Source organism: Strongylocentrotus purpuratus, unplaced genomic scaffold (genome assembly GCF_000002235.5).
Source record: "Strongylocentrotus purpuratus isolate Spur 01 unplaced genomic scaffold, Spur_5.0 spur5_scaffold_20, whole genome shotgun sequence".
NCBI lineage: Eukaryota > Metazoa > Echinodermata > Echinoidea > Camarodonta > Strongylocentrotidae > Strongylocentrotus > Strongylocentrotus purpuratus.
This window is the reverse complement of record NW_022145606.1, coordinates 17,642,137-17,662,006: the sequence shown is the minus strand read 5'-3', so window position 1 is coordinate 17,662,006 and position 19,870 is coordinate 17,642,137. Positions and strand designations below refer to the sequence as shown.

Genomic DNA, 19,870 nt, shown 5'->3' with positions numbered 1-19,870 from the left:
TATGATTTAATGAAACGTTAAAGCTTCCGAGCTTTGCGCGGGAGGGGGGGGGGGATGAATTTAGACGAGGATTAAGAGTAAAAAACGGTACACGAAGCGTCTTCTTTCTCTAATGATTTACGTAAAAGCTTCCGCGCTTCGCGCGGGAGGGGGAAAACTGTATTCAGACGAGATGGCACGTACGCAGGGGGGGGGGGGGGGGGGGGGGGGGGGGGGGTCGAACCCCCCCTTCGGTTTTTTTTATGTGTGTATTTTGGAGCGAATCCCCCCCTCCTTTTGTGATTATAAAAAAAATATGCCAATGGTTGACCTTAAAAAAGGTGACCTCACCCTCCCCCAACGGAACAAAATGTCAATTTTTTCAAATTTCGAGACCATAAAAAAGTGTCCTCTTACCCCCCCCCCCCCTCCCCCCCCCCCCCCCCCCCCCCCCCCCCCCGCTTATTTAGCGGCTGGCTGAGTCGTTGCGATTTTTTTTTTGGGACCCCCAAAAAAGTTCCCCCCTCCCCTAAGAAATCCTGGATCCGCGTCTGCACAAGCTGTGCTTCACTTGGGTCCCAAACCTATCATTCTTGTATTGCTGTTATATCTTGTACCATTGTTTATGTTTGATTTGGTTTTAATAAACTTGAACTTGAACTTGATTGATGTCCCCCAAAACAAGTTCATAGTCGACTGACGTTGTGTATTATTGCCATCGACATACAACCCCTAGACGTACATACCTAGTCCAATTTGCATTTAATATCACCCCGGAATATCAATTGTCAAATACAGTCAAATTATACATTTAAAAACAATTATGAAAATCACGTTATCTTATTTTAATTTTTATAATCTCAAATTGAATAACCTTTGAATATAAATATATTAAATTATATTTTTATTTTAAACAATTTTGCATTGGTTAGCGCGCCTTTTAATATTTCCCGCGATGATGTGATCGTGTACTTTGCGATCAATGTTTACGCTGTTTGAAATAAGGGATTAGAGAATGTCTACGTCTACGGCGACATTGCGTTTTCATAATGTCACAGATCTAGGGGCCTATATTAATCATAAGGATGAATTATAATTCTCGAAAGAGTTTTAGTGGCTTTCCAACACCAGCCAGGCCTATTCCGAAGTTTATTCAAGAACCATCGTTCTCACAGAAAAAGGTAAGTGACCACGGCCACTTGAACTTTCGTCCTCACTGACTCATGCCATGACGGCTCGCTAGATCGCTTGCCCTGCATCCACAACCTGTCCCTGGCCATGGCCTGGGGCCGGGCTGGGCTGGGCTGGTAGTGGTCTAGCGCGGGCACAGGAGCAATTTGAGCTTCTTTCTTCTGACCCGACTCCGCCCCGGTGCAGAGGCAGTGTGTGAATGAGTGACAGTGGCAGATATATGGCGCTGACACTGTGTCTGTGACGACTGAATGTATTTCATCGTCCAGTTTAGTACCGGCGGTCAATGCCAATGGCAATGGCAATGGCGGGCCGCGGCCGCCGTAGGCTAGTTCAATCATTAGGCCTAGGCTTAGCTAAGTTATGAATATGATTAAATAGCTGATTCATCTACACGGTATACGTCTACAGCCACTCACAGTCACAGGCTCATGAGAGAGACAGTCATGACTCGTAATCTTATACTATCACTCTTTGTAGATCTAACTTTAGATCTAGACTCTAAGTCTCTAGGCCTATTTGTTTAATTGTTGTAGAAGATCTAGACCTAGGTAGGCCTATGACTATATAGCCTATAGTACTAGACCCTAGTAGTAGTTTAGCTGTATAGACTCTATGTAGAATCTAGGGCCTATCAGTTTTTTTGTAGTAGGGTCTAGTCTATTTGTTGTAAAGTTGTAAAATGTAGAAGTCTAGGCCTAATTGTTGTAACTTGGAGTAATTTGTAGCAGTCGGGTAAAACACAACTCCACTGACTGTTGATGTTGTTGCTTGGCTGTGCCCGCTGTTGCATGTCAAAACCCTAAATAATTTGGCCGAAACATTCTGTTCTACTTTTAGCCAGTAAATAGTCTAGTATTCAGTAACTTAGGGTAAGGCAGTAGAACTATTCACATCATTCAACTAGAGGAGTAGAGGTGCACTGTCGATTTGGGGGGCTCTGCCATTTCTTGAGAGTCTTCTCCCAAATATAAATAATTGAGATTTAGCTTACAAAACAAAAAACAAAAGAAATAAAATAACACCAACAATACAGGTATTTTTCCAGCCAAATTATTGCCTCTCTGAAGTCGGGAACCCATTTATTAGTTTTGTGTGTAGAATCTAGATCATATCAAAAGTAAAAAACTAGGCATTTTTGTGCCATTGACGATGACGTGGAAGCAAAAACAAAGAAGAAAAACTTAGATCAAGATCTACATGCATATGCGGCTAATCTAGATCGTAATGTTTCCAACAAAAAGTTATTGGCAACATTAAAGGTATTACAAAGTTTTGGTAAATTTTGAAAATCGAGCGGGTAGTGATTCTTTACAATTTCAATATATTTGGATGCCCCAGTGGATGGATGTATTATAAGCCCTAAAAAATTTAGCCCCTTGAACACTTCTGCTTTCGAGAAAACTTGAATATAAAAATTTACCGGTGCTCCCGGTAAATTTTGATAAATTTCAAATAGGGCCTATGGCTGTACAATGGCAGCTGCGACCATGAAAATCTCAGAATATGTAGTTGTTTGTGATATGTAATTTCCAAACGGGAATAGCTAATCAGTCGATTTTAGTCAAGAAACATTGTTTTATAGCTCAATTAATTTATTGACCTTGAGAGGGAACTATATAATATAAAGAGTTTATTATTTACAATTCCATAACGTTAGACTCGATTTCAACTGCGACAACGATCCCTGATTATTTTAGGATCACATATGCTTCCAATATGTTCATTTGAACCAAATTCACGACCCCATACCAAAACTTTGTATTACCTTTAAAGAAAAATGGTCGAAACAGAATCGTTCTTTTTCCATCTCTGTTACAGAACAATGGAGCGACCCCACATGAATGTCAACCTCCCCGTCCTCCGGCTAAGAGTCTACCCTCAGTCAGTAGATTGTTTCCTCATCGATCAAGAACAGACGATGAGAACCAAGCAAGGAATGTCTCCTTCAGACAAGCAGATCAGTGTATCCTTTATGCTACGGTCACAAAGGTTTGTACGAACGATTAGTTCGTACAAATCTCTGTTTTTCCATTGTCTTCTCAAATTTTCATTGTCTGAAAATCGTTCGTACGGCGTTCATAGCAGTTCGTAAAGGCATTTGCGACCGAGGCTTTACTCTTCATCAGGGATCTACTGGGTAGTTTACTTCTGATCATTGGTTCATCGCCTCTAGTAGGGTGGTCGTGTTATACCACCTCAACCTTGTGCAAACGAATGATTGTGTGAAGAGGCACATTACAGATGCGACCTTTCGTAGATTGCTTTAGCGTTTTTGCAAAGTGTCAGGTAAATTGGACCAGACCATTTCTAGATGAGAAGGGTTTATTTCACAAACATTACCCCTGACATTACGTGAGTAAGGAGCATGTTTTCACAGAAGGGTAATGCGACCATCTGACCTGACTTGCTGGAAATCATCTTTGATAAAAACCACACCTCTCATTTGCTTACCGGTATGTAGAGAGCTGCGTTAAGCAAATCGTGTCGCGGGCCTATATACCTTAATATCCTTATCTTTCTTTGCTCATTACTCAGCCCCTATACATTTCCTACCAAACCGTTTGGCACATGTCATTTATTTGTAATCTTGAACATTCAGTGTAAGTTTCGTTTGATTCTGTGAGGATTTATTTTCTATCATTACCAGACCACAAGCTAATCTAACTGGTGATATATATATATATATATATATATATGTACCACATTCAATACAGGTACTCTCACCCTAATCTGTTGTAAGCCTTGACTAGTCTGTTTACAGCATCGGTCCTTGAGAGTGCGCACTATAACCAGAGCAGTGGAGACTTTACTTTGATCAGTGTTTCAGGGTGGACAGGAGACTAGGAGCCGATCATTTGGAGAAGTATGCATCTATATGTGATTAATCATGCTAATATACTCCTGCATTAATAATAGTGAACATTTTTGTAAGTCACCATGTCTGTCAAAATTTGACAATCCCGCACAGTTGTGAGAAAATTGTATCAAAATTAAGCAATTTAGAATGTTCCCAAGGTATAGGTGCCACATTTGTTGGTATTAATAATTATTAAAAATTTAGGATCCTCCTGCACACACCAGATATTCAAACTATTATCCTTCATTAGAGACAGGGTGTACAGGTATTACATACCGGTACATTAATTTTACCTTTTGTAGGTGTGTGTTTGTGTACACCTGTTCTGCAGGGTTTGTTATAAATACCAGATTTTCAAGTATCATTCTTGTTAAATACACAGTTGTTGAATGGATACACTGTATACTAGTGTTTGATATTGTGTTCATACCAGTTTTTCATAGACTCACCCTTTATTGTTATGTCCACTCCTGTACTGCGGTTTTGCCAGCTATTTAAAGTATCAACTTTTAAAAGTTGCTATTGTCTTTATATACATTGAAGGTGTCCTTTCACCAGATGTTCACAATTTATTTCATTTTATTAACACCAAAAATATAAGTATCATCCTCTGTAATTGGTGTTTGTAATGCCTCATTCTTTATTGTGTTCACATCAGGTCTTTCAGGTGCGGAGTAAAGAGGATGGCCAGCTCTATGCAGTCAAGAGATCAAGAGATAGATTCAAAGGAGAGTCGGATAAGTGAGTCTTGATGTTATTGTCATTAAATGATTTTACTTTAATACTTTCAGAACTGAAGAAAGCTAGGAAATGAAACATTTTCCATTCCTGTGCCTTTCACCCACAGTGATAGGAATGTATTTCAAATTGTTATTTTATTCTTGAATGTACATTGTAAGTTGTACTTGTTGCATTGAAGAAGAAAACACTGTACAGGCATGTAAAACAATAAGGAAATTTATAAATACATTTAGTCATTACTTTCAACTGAAGTCAATGTTATTATGTCTAAAGTACTTACACCCTGTAGAAAGCACAACATTTGATACAAGGTTTGATTTACAAAAACACAATTATAAATTGTTATTATTTCTTAGAAAGTCTTTATTTCTTAAAGATATTCATGTGCCATGAAGTGGAACTAATTTATTTTGAATGAAACACATTTTTCTTTCTGCCCCCATGTAATCAAATTCAGTATGTACGTGTAATGCCTGTGAATAAGGAATGGGATTGAATGGCTTGTTAAAGGGAACCAAAACCTTCATAGTAAGTTACTTTTATTGTAAAGTTTAAAAGATTTGAATAAAATCAGTGAAAATTTGAACAAAATCAGTGAAAATTTGAACAAAATCGGGTAAGGAATAAAGAAGTTAGAGCTTTTTTAAATTACTAGTCACTAGAGGGCGGTATTCAATTTGATGACATCATCTGTGGACAACTCTCCATGCCTTTTGTACATAAAATTTCGTTTTTTTTTTTTTCGTTTTCTTCGTATTTATTTGTGTTCTTGATCCGACTTCATAACATGTGAAGTATAATATCATTTTGCATTCTATATCTTGCTTTCAGGGGAGTAGATTATCTCAATCACAAGAAAGAAGGAAAAACATAGTATTGGAGGAAGTTTCAAATATCCTGAGATAATTTGGTGTTATTGGATAAAACAGAACCGAACATTTTCTGTATTAAAAACTTTTTGAAATATTCATTCAGGAATATGTTTTAAAATAAATATTAAACAATAATGAGATGCGTAGTAGAATGGGCCCTACATGTATGTATAGGGTATTGTACCACAGTCCACCTCCTTGCTAAATTAGACCTCTTAAAGTGCTTTGCTTAGATACAGTGAAACCTGTGTACAAAGACCGCTCAAGGGAGACAAGACAAGTGGTCTTTATAGGCAGGTGGTCTTTATGTACACATTCCTTAGTTACATTTCAATGAGAAACAAAAAGAGAAACAAAAATGTGGTTGTTATAGACAGGTGGTCTTTCTTCATAGGGGTTGTACTGTAACTATAAGAATACTAAGAATAGTTTATTGAATAGACATTTATTATGTTTGTATTGGCAGGAGGAGAAAGATGGAAGAAGTGAAGAAACATGAGAGTCTGTCTAAACATCCTAACTGTGTAGAGTTCTATAAGGCATGGGCTGAAAGAGGCCATCTTTATATACAAACTGAACTCTGTCAAATGAGGTAAGGATAGAGGATTGGAGTTGGGGGGGGGGGGGGGGGGGGGGGGGGGGGGCATTATCTTATATCATATCCAATAGACCCTACCGCAAATAATATGGTCGACAGTAGATTGCGACCTTCCTCCCACACGGCGCAGGTAAGCACATGCGCAGATACGACATGGGGGAAGACGATAAGACAATTTTTTTTTTTTTTCCCGGCTTCCATAGAGAATGTACATCAATGTCAACTAATTCCTTACTATACTAAATAATTGTTCTGGTTTCATGAACTCTACTGGTGATTTGATGCACCATCATACAGTGGCGGATCCATTTTACCTTTTTATTGGAGATGCCCCCCCCCCCCCTGGCGCTCAGGGGGGGGGGGGGGGGGATGCGATTTTTCAAATTTTTAAGGGCCCCCAAAAATTAGTGCTCACTAGCCCCATCCCCCCCCCCCCCCCCCCCCCCCCCCCCCCCCCCCCCCCCCCCCCCCCCCCCCCCCCCCACTGAGCAAATTATCAGCCGGCATGATTTTCAAATTTTCGGGAGCAAAAAAAAAAAAAAATTAGTGCTCACTACCCCCACTGAGCGAAATATTGGCCGGCACGATTTTGAAATTTCAGCACACTAAATTTCAAATTGATTTCAAATTTGGGCCCCCTCCCCCTAAGAAATCCTGGATCCGCGCCTGCCATCATAATCTGTTACTTATAGTTTATTGGTTCCAAATCTGTAATTTCTATCAGGCTTTTGGGTTCTTAACCCATTGATTTTATATGGGAACTGGAAGTGCCTTTGCCAAATATACGCATGGCCGGTGCTGCCCTCTATGGCCAAATACTGTAGTTGTGATAGCGAGAATTGCATCCTTAACGTTAACCCTATATTTTTGAAGATACAAAGTCAGTACTAGTAGGCGCCAAGAACGATGGTGGGTTACCGTTATTGTGCACCCTAAATGATATCCTGTCTTATTCCTTCACCCTGTTTCACAAAACTTTTGATCAATAAGAAATAACAAATTTGCTCTCAGCCAATCAAATGCCACAATTTCAGTAGCTTATAACATAATTAGAACTTGTTATTGATTACAAGTATTAGAAATTGTTATTGATAACAAGTTTTATGAAACAGCTGTCTGATGGTGTACTGTTTGATGTTTAGTTTGCAGGCTTATGCTGAGCAGAATCACAAGATTCCTGAGAACATTCTCTGGGGCTTCCTGGTTGATCTTATACAGGTAAGAGCATCTACTGTATGTATGTGTGTTTATAAATTAGAATTCAAATAGTTTAATGAAGTAAGACCCTGATATAGGTTTTTCAGGAAAGACAAAGCAACACAATAAAGGCATATTAAAAAGCAACAAAACACACCAATCAAACCAGACTTGACAGGACCGGACCAAAACAGACAAGGCCAGAAACTTTAAAAAATACAAAAAAAAACCCACACCTATGACGTTTATAAATTATGAAAAGACAACCCTGTTAATCAGTATTTTCTGTCAATAAATCAACTATTTTATGTATTTATTTTCATAAATATATATAAACACCTTCAGTGAGCTGTAAAAGAAACATTTGTCCATATTCAAATTCATTTAAAACCGACTCTGGGTCTAAGGTAACGTATCACAAGTTGTAGAAAAACTTGGACTTCCGCCTTTGTTAAACCCGAATTTGGAAAAAAGAGCTTTTTTAAAGTATTTATCATCATTGGAAGACAATGAGATTAGATTTTTGGTAAGTAGGTCAATGATCAAAGGTCAAAGAGGTCATTTTCTGAAATTACAGGTTTTATTCTTGTTCTCACGATAGCCATCTATCTATTTCCTACACTGCATATAGGAGATGCAGTTGCATTTGTCTTGTTGCTATTATTATGTGTTTAGTGCTTTGCAATGGGTCATGAGTTTTTAACAAAGTTGTCTATTTATTTTCTGATCAGGGATTGGCTCACATGCATTCACATGGTCTCCTTCATCTTGATGTGAAACCAGAAAACATCTTTATCTCTTTCCACCAAGTCTGCAAGCTAGGGGACTTTGGACTCTCTGTGGACATGGATGAGGTATGTAGGCCTATATAATGTACATACAGAGCCAAAGTAACTTGCCTTCAGTCTGGGAAGTGATAACAAAGAATTATTACAAAATTCAATACTATTACAGTATTACAGCGTGGCACCGCAAATATGATGTCATGTTAGTGAAGATGTATATAGCTATATTAACATATAGAATACAGAATCCACAATATATGACCAATGCAACTTTCTATTGGTTATAAATGCTTTTTTCGTGCTTGGATAACTCTACTAAAGACATACCGGTAGACATTTGAACCAGCGAAATCGACAAAGGAAATTGTGAGTTGGAGGGAATGTAAGGTTTTCATCATCATGATTTTCTTTCTAATTATTGACATTTTCCGAAAATTTCCGAAATTTATAAATAGCTAGGAGCAAAGATTTATCTCCTAAGAGAACTAAATGAAATTGTGTTATATTTGTGCATTTGTTGGATGAGTTGTCAATACATCACCACTTTCCACTCCGAGCATAGGCCTGCCACGCATTACCCGCCATGCTCGCTGGGCTGTGGGTGGAAAAGAAGGACTTAGTCCTACCAGTGAGCTGTGCGGTCATGGAGGGGGATTAAGGGTATTATGGTTGGGAAAAAAAAGATGTGCATTGTCACTGATGACTTCTAAGGGGCCTCTTGGATGGGATCTCCAATCATTCCAATTCCTTGGTTTAACTGTATTTCAATAGTAATACGCTATTTTCGTAATGTAACCAAATTCAAGGCATAGGTCTTAGTGAAGTGCCTTAATACAAATTATTTTATTCATCAGTCACAAATGCATGTTGCGTACAAACTGGCTTGCTCTACCTATATAACAACATGTAATATTGGGAATTTGCATACGTAATAACGTAATTCGTAATTGGTGAATGAAATAATATGTATCTACCATATTTACCGGCGATAAGGCCACAGCACCGCATAGGCCGCACCCCAACTTGACATTTCAAAGAGGAAAAAAAAAAAAAAGGACAAAACTAAATAATCGTAATTTTCTTGTAAAACACTATTTTTTTTTTACAAACTGATACCAAATTCATCAATATTCTTATAATTTACTGGAAGTTTAGCTAAAAAAGTGATCGCGGGCAGATTTGGTGTCCTATATATACCCCTACCACAATGTACGGTGTAATCCGAAATTGCATAAAATGGAAAACAAAATGGCGACTTTGGATGGATGCTTCGCGGCAGCTCCATTAAATGGTCCCTTCCTTTACTTTTGCAATGCATTGGCACGAACTTAGATCAAGATCTATCGGCAAATGTTGGTTTAGCAATTTATTTTCGTCTTCATGTCAACAATGCAAGATAAAATTGCCGGTAAGATGTGTGGAAATGTCCTGTACCATAGTGGTATAGTTATTGTACCGTTCGTAGTCCCATATGTGCAAATTCGTGCTGGTTTTGACTTGAGTTTTTAAAAAAAATTACTCTTTCGCCGCAAAGGCCGCACCCCGACTTTTTGATATTTTCTCTTCCAAAAATACTGCGGCCTCTACGCCGGCAAATACTGTAGGCACTTCACAAAGTTGTACCGGTATGCATTAAATTTGGTTACATTAGTTACATTTGTAGTGGCATTGTGTCCTATTACCAGACATATTTAGTTTTTAAATAGCTATTGTTAGTCAACAAATGAATATAAAACATATTTGTTTGATATTTGTATATTGATATAGCATGATGTCACAGACACTCAGGAAGGGGACCCTAAATACTTAGCACCTGAGTTATTACAAGGACACTTTGGAATGCATGCAGATGTGTACAGGTAAGCTGCGATTATATTAAGCTTTTACGATTTTCTCTTAAGATCCTCTGAATTTCATTTGTGAAATAGTTATAAAATAGAAGTATAGATGGTATCTCTCATTCAACCTTCTGAAAGTCAGAATCAACTTCGCTGAGTCATTATGAAGTATGTATTGAATCACAACGTTTCTATACTTTCTTTTAAATGGGCACCTGATATGCTTCAGCGATAGTTACTTTGGCGGCTTGGCTTTAACCAAGGTAATATTGTGTAAGCGCCATGGTTCTTCCACTGGGTCTATCCTTGGCTCTACCCTCCTCCTCAGACCTCTGTCAAGTTGACAAAGGTCATTTTAAAAGAATTTTTTCACACCAGGGGCCTGTTTTATACAGAATAATTTGATACTCAGACTCAGATTGTTCAGAATCAATCTCATTTGATATTTGGTATAAATCGCAACTCTCTATATTAGATTTGTAATTTCAGCTTAAGATTGATCAGAGGACTTGCGATCGATCTGGATGAAATATAACTTGTATAAGATGAGGCCAGGCGGTTAGTACAGCTTAAATACTATAGTGAGGTTGAAGTTGATGAAAGAGAAATAATGTTCCTTGTGTGATGTTTGTGTTCCAGCTTAGGTATTACAATCCTAGAGCTAGCGAGTGACCTTGAACTACCTCGTAATGGAGATTCATGGCATGATCTGAGGCAAGGCAGGATACCATGGCAACTAACAGCAGGTATATCAGTCACACAGCTTACTTCATATCAGCATCTTAAGACTTATACAAGGCATATTGATGAGGAATGTGATGATAATGTTAATGGTAATGAATGATGAGTATGGTGATTTTCGAAGTGGTTTTAATAATGATGATGATATTGATGAATGATATAATGCTGATGGACGACAGTGATGATGATGTTAATGATTTTGAGGATGATGCTGGTGATGTTGATGAGTGATGGCATTGGTGGTGGTGAATAATAATGATTTTACTAAGGATGAGTGATTGGATGGTGATGATTATGATGATTAATGATTACATGGTGATAATAGTAGTTGTCATATTGATGATAATAATGAGGGTGTTGATGACAACGATGATAATTATTAATATATGAACAGTCTAAAGCTGTCTTGCTTATCAATGCCCATGTATGTATTAATAATGAAGCTGATTATTAAGTGTACAATAGACCGTGACTATACTATTGCTTTTGCCTAGGTATCTCATCTGAATTGAAAGGATTGATAAGGTCTATGATGGATCCAGACTTTAGAAAGAGACCATCCCTTGCATCCTTGATGGAGACTAGTCTGGTTCAAAGCACTATTGCATGGCAGAGGAGAAAGAGGGTGCTCAACAAAATGGTAAGAACATTTTATACCTCAGCAACGAAGTAGCCAGAGGCGTTATGTTTTCAGGTTGTCCGTCCATTTGTCCGACTGTACGTCCCGTTCTTGTGATCGCGTTATTTCAAGAACCGATTGATGGATTCTCGCCAAACTTGGGCCATGTCTGTATCTTGCAGAGCCAGTAAAGGGATCAGATTTTGGGCATATGCAAGCATTTAAACGCTTGAAGCATATGCCATCTGCCATACAAGGGGGTGCGGTGTCTCTATGGTAGAGCGGTGGTCTTGTAACCAGGAGGGCCCAGGTTCAAAACCATGTCCAGAGATGCCAACCAGTACGATTAAATCGTATTTAGTACGATAATAAGAGCGAAATACGATAATACAATATCACCTCTTAAAATACGAGTTTTCATCTTTTAAAAAAAAATTAAATTAAAAAAAAAAAAAAAATCTTTAAAAAAAATATAAAGAAAACCATAAAAACCGCAGAATTACATAGAAACATGTACAAGTATACCCCGCAACCCCCAACAAAAACTTTACAATTTTCTCTATTAGTTTAATGAAAGAGCAAACATTTTACTTGACCGTACTTACCAGTAAAACATTTTTCTGAAATTTTGCTGGCCCAGGGTAGTGTCTAGTTTCTTGAAATTCTGATTTTTTTTAGGATACTCAGTCTGTATTTTTGTGTCAAGAGATTGGCATCTCTGCATGTCAATGTGCTTGTGCCCTTTGGTAAGGCATTAGTCCTCATTATCAAGTCCCTTGGAGAGGACCTAAAGCCGTTGGTCCCCTGGTTGCTTACCTACAAGCACACAAATGCTCTCTTAGCAGTCAGGTAAAACAATCATCAACAATCCATCACAACCTGTGGCATTTCAGGGGCACTTTGGGAATAAAAGTGTCAGAGATTTACAAATTTGAAGACTTTTCTTTGATTTTAGAGCAGTTATCTTTATTTACTCTTTGTTTTGTTTACCTTTCCTTCAGTGGAACACGTTTCATGGCTTCCTGTCGCTCCTCTTCTCTCTAATGAGTGCTCTCGTCTTCAAGATCTTATCTCCATCAAGACGTTTCCATAGTAACATGAATGCAGAAGCGATTGATGCTCCTGATCTGAAGCAGAGACATCCTTCATCTTGGGATCTCAGCTTCTCAGACGGTATGTTACAAATCAAACAGATGTCAGTTGAAATGCCTTTGTAAATCCAATCTTTTAAGTTTGTATTCATAATGCAAAATGTTATATATTGTATGTTTGTATCCTTATTTTATTTTTGTGTCTGTTTGTTTGTGATAATTATCTATTTATTGTTAATTGTGGGGGTCAACGTACTAGTATATAAAGGCTATTTGCTCTTTTTTGTTTACCCCTAATTCTAATAATTTGTTTTTGCCTAATTGCTCTGTATTGTTTTCTATTGATGATGCTCTGTTGTTTCTAATATATTTTATGCATGATGTTTTTATTGAGAGTGAAAATAAAGACTGAAGTGAAATAATATGAACAACCAGTCGCCACATTACAGAAGCTCATATTACTGTGCATACCACAATCCCAGAGGTGTAGAGGTGTCATTGCTGAGTGGGTTATGCACTTGACTGGAAATGCAAAAGACGTGGGTTCGATCCCCGGCAATACCTGCAAGACATTTATCTACATTTGCCACTCCTTACCCTGGGGATAAATGGGGACCTGGGGGTGTTTCACAAAGATCCTCAGTCGAACTTAACTCTAAGTTGGACTTAACAATTATGGAAAGTTGTTAGCATCTATACAAATAGTTTGTAAAAGTTATCTTAAAAGGCATAAAATGTTGATTCAAGTCATTTGTATTTCTATTATCAAGGAGATGTCATGTTCTTGATGTGGAATTTATAAAAAGTCTAAAAGTACTTCAATTTTCGGTTTTGAACATATTTTAAGGCTACAGATGGCTCTCCATAATTTTTAAGTCCAACTTAGAGTTAAGTTTGATCTTTGTGAAACACCCCCCCCCCCCCCCCCCCCCCCCCCCCCCCCCTGGTAGGATGAAGAAAGCTGTGGAAAATACACAATTAATGTTCTGTGATGAATTTTGAGTAGGGGTGATGCAAAACTTTTTATTTTTTAAAAGAGTGCTGCCATGACTAAAAAAGGTTGGAAAAAATGCTGCCCTAATCATATATCTTAGTGATTGTCACAGGAGATAATCGTGGTTCATCCTATTAAAGAGAATTGATTTATTAGGATTTTAGAAATTATAATTTTTTGTCTTTTTATTTCAGATGAGATATTTGAGAGTGACATATCGCATAGTTCGTTGGGCTGTCCATTGGGAAGCCTATCATTCTCTAGTGAGGAAGATACCAGCTCTATTCAACATTCAAGACCTATTCACAACAGGTAGGGTTGACTTCACACCAGAGGGTACATTAAAATTTCAAATCTGTCTATGTTGTAGTACTATAACCTGAGACCATTTTGGTGTACAATGTACTTGATAACTCTTCCAATTTGATTTCATGATATAGGAATATCTAGACGTATATTTATTTTTTATCATACTTTTGCAATATTCATGTTCATTTTAGTCTGCGTATAGATTTTTATTTCTCCCTCTTAATTATTATTCCCCAAACTAGGAGGTATATGTATAAAACCAAACTGTAAGTCATTTTCCTTTGTATGTATCGATATAGCTGAGATCAGGGTGCAACATTTCTACCAATGAATGTTTATGAGTTTCTCTTGAAAACACCAAGTCATTAAATCAAGAGCCCAATGTATACTTGTAGTTTATATTGTATTTCTCCCTCTTAATTATTATTCCCCAAACTTCAAGTATAAACCAAAACTGTTTGTATTTTTCCTTTGTATATAAAGGCATACCATTAGTAGTAACATGCTAATGTGTAGTTTATGTTAGTTATAGGTTTTAGCATAATCTAGGTCAAGGGTCAACTTCCACCACTTGTACACAACCTGCACACAAGACATTACATAATGTTTTCTCTGACTATATTAATGTAAATATGTGCTGTATGTTTGATATCTCTTGTAGTAAGAGTGCATTGACCCCAGCTACACCCAAACTGATAAAGAAACATAGTGGCCCTACACCTAGAAGCTCTTCACCAATCATTCTCAACAGACCACCTTCAAGGTAAGCCAACATCTAACAAGATCTAGCCCAAATCAAAAGAATGTAGCCCAAATTTGAGAAGAATCTACCTCAAATACAATTCTTGCCCAAGTTTTAAAAGATTTTAGACTAAATAAAATGTATCTGCCTGAAATGTAAAATGTTGGCCAGATTTACTAGTCTAGCAATTATATTGCACATCTCCCTGTAACATACACAATAGTTATGATTGATCCTATCTCCAGAAAATTCCATCCCTTAATTTTGCATGAGTTTGTTACTTGAGGACCATGTGCTTTCTCTTGCTTGTGTAGAATACATTCATGTGCAGGTGCAAACATTAGCCTCTCAGTAGTTTAGAAAAAAAAATGAAAAGGTTTGTGGATAAGTTTCTGGACTGTTGACCACAAGGTGTGGGGTTTGCATCCCTATGGCAGCACTAATGTCCTTTGGCAAGACATAAACCAAATTTGCCACACTCAACCTAGGTGAGGTAGATGGTTACCTGGCAGAAATGAGTGTATGGAAATGCTTGAGCACTGTAATGGCAGCCTTGCTAAAGCCAGGGAAATAATGATGGATCGCTAGGAGAGACCTGAGTGCTATACAGGACTCCATCATCATATTATTACCATATTATGTAGGATAAGTCTCAGTGACAGTCCATGTAGGAGTCCAAACATAAGCCGGGTGCTTGGCTCTGCTCGCATCGGTATCCCAGCTGCTTTCAAACGGATGAAATAGAACCTGATTCCCCTGTGTCACCTATTCAAATCCATATACACATAACTTGCAATTAAACAGGACACGCTGCCTCTAAAGCTACCTCACACAAAAACAAGGAACTCTTGGAGATTGGGATTTCAGTTACAACGCTCCAAAGCTTTGGAATAACCTACCACTATGACATACGAAACGCCTCATCAGTTACTGTCTTCTAAGTTTTGTTGAAGACGCACTTGTTTTCAGGAGCTTTTAAATTGTGTGCCTGTAAAAAAAGCAAAGTTTTGAGTTTTGTTTTCATCACAGGGCAGTAGAGTATATTTATGTAGTAAATGGAGGCTCGATAACTCAGTCGTTAGAGCAGTGGTCTCGTAATCCAGTGACCCGGGTTCGAAACCAAGACGATGCGCTAGTGCCCTTTGGTAAGGCATTAATCCTCACTACCAGGTCCCTTGGAGAGGACCTAAAGCCGTCGGCCATCTGGTTGCTTACTTAATTACAAGCATTTATGCTTTCTTAGCAGTCAGGTAAAATAACCGTCACATCTGTCACATCCATCTAAATGTACTATGTAAATTGATCTAATTATAATAATTATTCTTTATGTAGGGTGAGTCCCTATGGAAGTCCCTGTGGTAGTCCTAACGTAAGCCTGGTCCGCAGCTCTGCTTGGATTGGTACCCCGGCACGCCCTTCCCCATCGGTACGCACTTCTAGATGTACACCCAGTAAACTAGACTTCAGCTCAGGAGACGATGAGTCAGAGAGACATGGCATCATGATTGAACCCAGGAGCTTAAGTTTGGTAAGTCATATGGTTAGAAATCAAGATTTAAGATTGTATTAAACCATAATCATGAAAACATACAAACAACAATACTAATTACAGTAAGAAATATGGAAAGGACCAAAAGAAAAGCAAATGCTTGTGAGAAATGGCCCTGAAAGAGAGAGAGAAGTTTTTTCTTCTAAATACCAAGTATTTTCCTCTTCCTCTGACGCGATGCGGGATCCCGCTTTGTCGGAGTAAAATCCAGAACCAGAAGTAGATACCATGCAGACTCAAATTTATTAAGCAATTATTTGAAAATATGAAGTCCTGGAGAACTCACCTTCCAAAATTGTATGGGAGAAGTTTTAATTAACGATTTTCCAACTTGTTTGCAGCTTTTGAACTTCAATATTTTATTATGATGCTTTCAATCTTCCCCTGGGTATCTGGTAGCCCGAAATCGGGAAAAAAATCCCAAGAGAGGAACATGTTTTTATTTGTTTCCCCCGTACAACTCACTTGAAGACACCATACCCAGAATTGGTGGCAAATTTTGGCCAGCACTCTAAGCTGTGCTGCGTCGCACACTGACCTTAGTTAGCCCTTGACTGTTATATTTACTATTCATAATAATAAAATATGAATTATACCATGTAAGGGAAGTGGAATACGACACCACATCAGGCTCGTATCTACATATAGTGCTCTTATTTCATTTTAAGCTAAGAAATGAACTGAACCTTCATTCTACATCACCTTACATTGTGCTGGATTTACATTGTGTTATTACCTTGGATTGATGTACATGGAAATGTTTAACTTTACTGTGCTTTTGTTGAAAATGAATTAGGAAAAGAGTATTGGAATTTAACTGAACTGAAATAGTCTTTCCATTATTATGACAGGCCTACATTAACTCAACAAATTTTCATGGACGCCAAAAAAGTCAGACCCCAAAATTGTAAAGTTGTAATATAGGGTTCATGCATTAAGACCCTAGAATTGAAATCTATATTCCCTACAATAAAAAATTAAAATAAAATTAAATTAAGAAAGGGTTGATGTGGAACCCTGGTGTAAAGTATAAAATCAAAAAGAAAGGAATCCGCAATCTGCAAGTTTTTGGCAAAAAATTTACAGGACTTTCTCTTTTTTCCCCCCTATTTGTAGAATTTTTTTGTTAGACCAGTTATTAACATATTCATATTTGTGCATAGTTTTTGAACAAAGATTGTTCTTGACAACCTGAAAGCTTACCTGACATAGCGACATTGTATGCAGATGGGATTCCAATTCATTCATTCATCAATAACAGGTTAATGAAGTAACTCATCATTAGGTCCCCAGGAAAGAAACATCCATAAATTTTAGATATGTTATATAGTATTTAATCGGTCTATTTTGCAATTTTTGCCAGAACATTCGCATGACTTTCTCTTTTTTCGCCCTCTTTGTAGGAATTTGATGAGTTGGATGAAGACAGTGACTGAATGAAAGACTACCATGGACATGTGCAATGCTGAGAAAGTTCATCTATGAAGAGGAAAAGAAGAATGGTATGAAGAAAGGCGTCCAACATTTGACTTGGAGAAGATTGGTCCAATTATATCAAGACTAATACCCGAGTCACATCTCCATATCGACACCAGACTGATGGATTCCTGGCTTTTAAAGGGGAAGTCCACCCTGATATTAAGTTGCTTTTAATAGAAGCAGAAAAATGAGGGAAACAAATCAGTGAACATTGAGCAAAAGCCGATGAAAAAGAAGAAAGTTATACATTTTTGAAGTTGTGATAAATCAAACACAGATTGGCATCTCTTTGACCCACAGCGGTTTGCTTCCATTTGGGATAAATATTTAGCCAGAAGCATCAACTAAATACCATACCTCATATGGCCAAGAATGTGGTATAAGCCAAAATGTTAAATACTCCCATTTCTGACTTAAGTATTGGAATGAATACCGGCCCTGATTCAGAGGTGATACAAGACCCTATCTATTGGTTCTAATTTTTGTTCTAAAGGTTAATAGGTTTTCCTATTGTTTGTATTCCTGAAACACAAATACATGTATCCCTATACCATAGGATTCCTGATTGCAAGAATGGAATTTATTTTGAACATTGGTTGCATTATTCTGAGGTCTGAATATTCTGAAGGTTTAATATTCTAAAAGTGAAACAGAGTTGCAATTTCATTTTGAACCTTTGGTGTTACACGTAGGAAGCCTATTTTCTTGTCGGAAATATGAACCTTATTTCATTTTCTGAAATTTAAACCCTTTTTCAGTTTTAGAATTATGAACCCAATTTCATTTTCAGAGTTATGAACTTCTTAGATAATGAACCTTTGGATCAACGAAATGTCAGAGTTTTAAATATTTTGAAAAATAGTTCATGTATATAACCAGAAATGTAATGAAGTTCACTCTCGTGCAAATTGAACTACCGTTTTGTGGTGATTCACGCTTGGGTCTCATCTACACAGCTGATGCAAAGGATGCCTGGAACCCTGTTTCACAAAGCTTGTGTTCAGTAACAAGCATCACATTTCTGTAACAAATTTGCTCTCAGCCAATCAAATGCAACCATTTCAGTAGCTTATAACAGTTGTTGCAATTTGTTATTGATAACAAGATTCATGAAACAGGGCCCTGGTTTAAAAAAATCCTCAACTCAAAGCATGTATCTCCAGGGGACCATGAAAGTAACCCATATCAGAATGTAACCAGTCTGTCTCTGCAGAAGCGCAGTTAGCACTAGTCCACTGCCTGGACTGTTGCCGTGTCATGCGTCCAATCAGCTGAGAAATTAACAAACCCTCAACGCTATAACGAAGACAGCCGTGCCTTTTATTCTCACCCTCGCAAACGGTCCATTTGAATTTGCCTTTCTCTCCAAAAATTTTCTGGGAGATTAAGCCCGCCTACAAATCTACACCCTGTTGAATGTACACTGATTGGACAAGTAACGGAACGGGTGTATTTTCGGGGATGGCGCGATCTGTATTGGTAATGTGTACGGAAAGACTACATAGATGATTGAAGAATAATAAATATATAAAAAAGGGCAGAATCTGGACTATGGGTACACTAATCATTTCTCTTTCCGTTGAGAAAGCTGCTGTAATGACAAAAATTGAATGTACAGTCAAACTTGTATATAAAGACCACCCTTCTTGGCTCCCTTGAGCGGTCTTTAAATACAGTTTTTCACTGTATAAAGACTGCTCAAAAAAAAAAGTGGTCTTTCTGTACAGGTTTCAATAATAAACCATGTTCAAGGGGGGGATGTGGTCTTTCTATACAGATGGTCGCTAAAGCAGGTTTGACTGTATATGTATTAGGAGATTAAATTCTGTTAATAATGTGCTCATAATGATTTTGTTCTACTGAGAGTGCCATACAATTTCAAATGATATCGAGGACGGTGAACAATATGTGTCGTACAACAGAAACACAGCCTTTTTTTACCAAAGACAATGTCCCAATGCTAATTGGTCCATTATCAGTTTCAATTATAATTTGAAACCCTTTCTTGAACATGAAACTTAAATGGCAACTTCAGCTTTATAATGCGTTGTATTTTATGAGATATTATAGCCTGCCACAAGTGTTTTCTCTTGTTTTCTAGTAATATGATTTGTAAAATACTACCATGAAAAACATGTCTGTAAATATAGAAAGTTGAAGATTATAGGAAAATTCAAAAATATATTGAACATCTATGATAATGACATTTTACATAATCCAAGAGGGTAATTAAAGTATCCTTGAAAATACTTTTTTGAAAGTCTTTGTGCTTATTTTATTTATTG

At 37.6% G+C, this 19,870-nt stretch overlaps 1 protein-coding gene across 1 annotated transcript; it reads left to right on the top strand.

Annotated features, from left to right (window-relative positions):
- Positions 1-945: 945 nt before the first annotated feature.
- On the top strand, positions 946-19,284 carry LOC579505 (membrane-associated tyrosine- and threonine-specific cdc2-inhibitory kinase). Its single transcript, XM_030992954.1, is given in 17 exon segments — positions 946-1,160; positions 2,992-3,136; positions 3,935-3,976; positions 3,979-4,020; positions 4,023-4,036; positions 4,689-4,771; positions 6,110-6,235; positions 7,384-7,459; positions 8,170-8,292; positions 9,991-10,082; positions 10,701-10,807; positions 11,297-11,442; positions 12,423-12,594; positions 13,701-13,818; positions 14,477-14,578; positions 15,890-16,085; positions 17,510-19,284. Coding segments are annotated over 17 exon segments (1,713 nt in total). The 5' UTR covers positions 946-1,064; the 3' UTR covers positions 17,543-19,284.
- The last annotated feature ends 586 nt before the right edge of the window (positions 19,285-19,870 follow it).